General features: G+C 39.7%; 1 protein-coding gene across 2 annotated transcripts in view; it reads right to left on the reverse strand.

The window, feature by feature from the left end:
* The window catches only part of LOC140212066 (annexin A5-like), a 29,798-nt gene extending 25,409 nt beyond the window's left edge, over positions 1 to 4,389 (reverse strand). Inside the window, exons 1-2 of one of the 2 annotated variants that reach the window (XM_072282534.1) lie at positions 4,300 to 4,389; positions 4,155 to 4,188 (exon numbers count right to left, since the gene is read on the reverse strand). In XM_072282534.1, coding sequence (XP_072138635.1) covers positions 4,155 to 4,172 — 18 coding nt within the window. In that variant the 5' untranslated portion in view covers positions 4,173 to 4,188; positions 4,300 to 4,389. Of the gene's footprint in view, positions 1 to 18; positions 217 to 4,154; positions 4,189 to 4,299 lie in introns of those variants that run through there. The other variant, XM_072282535.1, reaches the window with a different exon arrangement.
* Positions 4,390 to 6,000: the final 1,611 nt, after the last annotated feature.

The following is a 6,000-nucleotide window of genomic DNA, read 5'->3' on the forward strand; positions in this document are numbered from 1 at the left end:
ACTCGGTCACGTAGGCACCTTAGTCGGCACGGACGAATTGGGTCGAAGGGCCCACTAACTCCGAAATCCAGTACTGGAGCTGGGATCCGCGTCCCGAGCGGCCGGAGTACAGACTCATCAGGAATGCCGCGCGAATTGTTCTAACGAGCTTTAGCAAGGAGTGCAGAACCCGGTGCCACGGCACTGCAGGGTCGCAGGGGAGGCGGGGATGGTCAGGGCGCAGCCGACGGGACCACGCCTGGCCACTGCAGACAAGGCGGCTTGCCCTGGGAAACGGGCTGCGTCACAAACGGTACGCCACCCAGAAACCGGCAATAATGCCCCGAACTGAAGCACACGGTGCAGGGAACCGGGATAACAACCCCTTCTACGCAACGGACCGGCGAGAGTCGCAGTGGGATCACTTCCGCCACACCCAAGCAGAGACTGACAGCGGGCACTATTTGTGTGCATATGATTCAGTCCTCCATTTATCAGCAGCAGGTCAAGCTTCGTACCCATTTACTATAGTCGAACACTACCCCGGTTAAACATCGTACTTTTAAAACTTTACTCCAATTGCTGCACCGTACAAATCAGTTTAAAAATGTTGCACGCACATCCGTTTGGGCTCTGAAGTGAGGCCCATCGGAGGTTGCACACCGAGGAGCAGGTTGGGTTCAAATGTGGACGCCAGGGCCGCTGCTGCCCAGTGCAGAGCCCCTGAAGACTGGGCCTCTGGTCATTTATGGCAAGTTCCAGCACGAGTGCTCGGAAAAAAGCAACAGAGGGTTGTAGACTCAGTCAATTTAATCAGAGACACTAGACATCTTCCAACAAATTGTGTCTCAAAAAAGCATCTATACTTAAGGACACTCTTGTCATTACTACCACCAGAGAGGTACAGGAGCCCGAAAACTGGCACTCAATGTTTCAACTACAGCTTCTTAGACTAGGAACACAATTAGTTTTGTTCTCTTCTTTCACTACTTAATTTATACATTTTTTATTGTAAATTATTTAATGTTTTGTGGCAGTATAGTGCAATACATTTCACTACATATGATAGTCATAATCTGATTCATTAGCTGTGGAAAAAAAAAGCAATTTGAGACAGCAAACAGCACTTAAAAATTAAGCCAACTTTTCATAATACCTTAAAGTTACTGCTCCAACAAGCAAACAACTATTTTCAGTAAAGACCACAAACATCACTTTGGCTACAAACTGTTCTCTGGCCATCACTTCCATCCCTGATCATATAAGATCAACTGTTCAAACATGATACCTTCTCAATCCAGATGAACTCAAGATTCCATGAAACACATATAAAATGCTAGAGGAACACAGCAAGTCAGGCAGCATCCATGGAAAAGAGTACAGTCGATGGTTTTGTGCCAAAACCCTTCGGCAGGTCTGGAGAAAAAAAGCTTGAGTAAATTTAAAGGGGGGGGGGGGAGGAGAGAGGAGTACAAGGTGCTAGGTGAAACCTGACAGGGGGAGCGATTTTCTCGTTTCAGATTCTACAAGATTATTCAACAGGGTAGCACACGGAACAAAAACATACAATGCGCCTAGAGTGAAAACAAATCAAACTGTTGGAAGAGCTCAATGGGCTGAGCAGCATTTGCTGAGGCAAAGGAATGTTTGACCTTTCAGGTCAAGATCCTGCAACAGATCAATGTGAGGGAAGATAATCAGTACAGAAGTGAAAGGGAGGAGTGAGGCTAGTTGGTAGTCAGTGGGTGAGCTTGAGAATGAGGAGTAGAATGGAGACAGGTTTTGCAGCAGTTTACTTTTGTTTCTGATTGCAGAATTTATAACCACTTGTTTTCCATATTTTGTTCCTACGTTGGCTCACTCATAGATTGGTCCACTGTAGATTAGAGCATGCCTTCAAAACAAAACATAGTCATCTCATGCTTGCCCATTACAAGAGTTCATACCACCTCATTCATTCAACCTTGTCCCTTTACTCTAGAAAAATCAAGTGGTCACATCTGAGCTAAGGTGACCAAATCCTTGCTCAGCCATGCAGCCCTCATAGTTCAAGTTGAACTTTTGGTCACTAAACAAGACTGAGCACCTCTCTCCTCAGTAAACAAATCATCCTGGAGCCACCCACAGTCTAGGGACAAATCAAAATCACCAGCTTGCCTTCTCTTGTTATTCTCAGCTACAAGGTCCCATGGGACAAGTAGTGCTGATGGACTATAATTCAACAATTTAAATATGACTGGAACTTCACCAGAAGTCACTACCCCTCAAAGATAAAATTATTTGAGGCAATCAGCCTTTACACAATACAATTGTGTTATATTTCCAGTTTGACAGATGTTGCAATATCAGTGTATCATTCCTAGGTTTACCTTATGACAGAGTTATCCTATTCCTGTTCCCTTGATCTTTCTTGTAGCTTGAGAAACTTACTTGTATGCATTCAACTTCTTTTTCAAAGTTTTACTGAATCTGCCTAATGTTAACAGTCTAGATCACAACTACTTGATTTTTTTTTAAAAAAGTGTCTACATCACCCCCAGTTACCAGTACATTCATGGAACAAAACAAAGTTGATTACTATCTTTCAGCAGCAGACATTATAATCTTGATGTTTAATCAATCTAGTCTTTCTTCCCAAGCACAATTCCCGATCCAAGATATTTTGTTAAATGGCAGACTCCCGAAAAGTCACACAAGTTCAGATTTGCCCTTTATATTCTTTTTATATTTGTTGGTTAAATCTATTAATTCCAATTCCCCTAACTGGAAGTATAGTTGGTTCTCCATAAACATTTGTCCAAAGTTTCAAAAAAAAAAAAACAGCTCCATGATCAGGCTTTATCCACACTTTATAGAACAAAACTGAAGATTTTTACCAGCTTGTAATCAAAAGATTCAATCCACATTTAGGTTTAAAGAAATCAGGCAGTTTTGTTTTTTTTAAAAGTGAAAAAAATCCACAACTATCTGCAAACTGCCTAGAAAGAGTGCAAGGCAAGTAGTATTTGGGGAAACAGTAACTGTGACTTCAGTCATTTGCTGAATGAGTAACTCTATGTTTCGTGACACATTGAGCATTTCATACTTCAGACCTTTGAAGTTTTGATTAAACTAGATTTAGTTGCTACATAAACATCTGAAGCGAAGAAAATCCATGATGGGGGTAATGACAAGAGGCAGGAATTCATTCTTGATTCTTATCCTAATTCTGCTCACAATTCATCTGACTGCATTGTGTACTGCCCTCATACTGAAAGGCAAAAGCAAAAACAGTTATTTATATCTTATTAATGACAGTACTGTTAAAAACTTAAAGAATAGGTTATTAACCTCCCCCCTAAAAAAAAGATACCCAGACTGAGTTATTTTCAAAGTCATGAGCTGTTTCTCTCCAATGTTGGGAATTGGCAATCAGGAAATTGTCTTTAGGTATTTGATTGTGGAGTATTTAGGGTGTGGCCCAAGCACCGGTTTCCCACCACGTTTTCCAAGCATTCCAATTGTTAAAGTCTTCTCTATACATAGCCCTGTTAATATTTACCGCCCACTTCATCAGCAAACATACAACTCAGTGTTTCACTGCTAGGGTAGAGTGTAGGGAAACTGAACAGGTTTAGCAGCAACAGTGCGGCTGAAGTGAGAGATTTGCTACTGAGTGTGCGTCACCTAGTTTCTACGAGATTTAGTAAGAACAAAATCAGAAACAGACAGCCTAACTATACGCAAGCAGACGATCAAGGGTATACTCACTATGATTTAATAGTGCTAGCATAATTATTACCATTGAAAGGAAAATAAACAGATAATTGTTAACACTGCACCTTAGCATCACACAAGTACTTTTCTGTAACAGTTTCAAGAGAACCCTGCTTTTAAGTTAATTTATTGGTATTAAAGTAATGATGAGTGTCACCTCCATTATCACTATCCATTCAAATTAAAGTTCTCCAGCATTTTGAATGTGTTGCAAAAAGTTTTCAATTAAGGAGTGTTAATAGTGGCTGCTTTGCCTGTAATAATTGCAGCATTTTTTTTACTGAAAATGAGGTGGAGTAGTTAAAGATTGTAAAAGAGCGAGGTGTAGAAATACTACGCCTACCAATATCTGATGAATCACTGCAGAGTAGCAGTGTACAAACTGCTATTTCTGACAACTGAATTCTGGTACCACTTACCACGCCTTTGGCTGCCATAGCTCAGTAAAATATTCTGTTTTAAAACAAAAAAAAGATAATTTACTGTAGCGTCTCCACATTTCTTAAAATACTTCAATAACACATTAACATGACAAAACAAAATAGATATTAAATTTAAACCTACTATAAAAATATTTCCCGTGCGGTATACAGCTCTGAGAAACTCGGGAAAGAACCTCTGCCTTTTCTCCGAGGAAAGACTCCGAACTCTGCGTATGGATTGGAGGAGAAACTGGAAACATATTTGAATAATTTAGTCATAGAAACGAGTTAGCCTATGAGAAGCTACCAATGCAAAACCCCCCTGGTTGCAGATAAAACCAGCACCGAATCACACTATTATTGTAAAATGATTCGGGGTGCTAAAAGGTGCAACACATTTCTGATAAAGACTAAATGATAGTATGCTATAGTTGAAAAGTTTGCACCTTTACAAAAGGGAGAAGAAAATGGAAATATGATCCTTATTTTGATTGATCTCACAAATCCCACAAAATGTTATCACCCTCTGAAATAAGTCAATGGCTCAAATCATCATATGACTTTTTATTTAATATTCTTCATTTAACAATGAAACATTTGTCTTTGAATGCTATTTTATAGAGAGAGAAAAAAAGAGAGAAGTCACGCCGTCGCAGAATCAAATGAATCCCCCTAAAGGATCCATACCGGTGTTTAGATTATGCACAAAATCCATCATATTTTCCTATACTTTCCACTTCGTAATGTATCTTTGCCTTGCTTAACTGTTGCTCATTTCTCAGATTGGGAACAAAAATAGAGTAGCAATGTTATAAGATTAGACATCCAAACTCTCTATACTGACAGTCTGAGTACAAATATCACGAAAGCAGCTATGGAGTTTTAGTCAGCTGTCTGCACTATCAAACTGGGATGAGTAACGAAAAACCCATCTTGTTCAAGTCTTAAAGGAAGAAAATATGCTATCATTGTGTCCAAACTGGTTTATATGGAGCATAAGACCCACAACAGAGTGGTTAATTCTTAACTACCCTTTAAAACGGCCTAGCAAGCAATTAGTTGTACTAAGTTACTTACCATGAAATATAGAATAAAATTGGTTGGAATAAACCCAGCATCAACTCAAGCAATGATAAGGTAAGGTAAATCTTACCCAGTTTTCCAGGATGGTTTTCTGGGTCTGGGAAAGAGGACTCACAGACTAGTCAGATAACAACTAGATTTCTATTGTATGTCCATCTCCTAGACTCAGAGGAGGGCTGAGGTTAACTGTGTTGTAACAGCCATACAGAGGGAGACTAATGGTTTCAGAGGGGTCTAAAAGCAGGTTCAAGAACAGTTACTACCCTCAGCCATTAGGCTTTTAACAAAAGGGGATACTACATTCAACTTCACATGCCCTGTCATTGAAATGTTCCCAGAACCAATGACTCTTTATCTCATTATCTCAGGTTCTCATTATTTATTGCTATTTATTTTTATTTGCATTTGCACAGTTTGTTGTCTTCATTGATCCTGTTATAGTTACTATTCTGTAGACTTGCTGAGTATGCTCACAAGAAAATGAATGTTGGGGTTGTTTATGGTGACATATATGTACTTTGGTACTAAAATTTACTTTGAACTTTGGAGGATCCTAACTGGAGACATGGATGTGGCTGTGTAGATTGGTAGCTGCAATGTGTCAGAATAAAAGGAAAGCTAAAGACAATGTAGTTTGGTTGGTGAAGGTCATTGAAGAAGTCATTTTCTAAGAATGCACCTCCAAGGAAGATACAGAAATAGCCTTATCTGTGATGGAGACCATGGACATAATGAGATCATATGAGATAAAAGCACAATG

Source organism: Mobula birostris, chromosome 18 (assembly GCF_030028105.1).
Source record: "Mobula birostris isolate sMobBir1 chromosome 18, sMobBir1.hap1, whole genome shotgun sequence".
NCBI lineage: Eukaryota > Metazoa > Chordata > Chondrichthyes > Myliobatiformes > Myliobatidae > Mobula > Mobula birostris.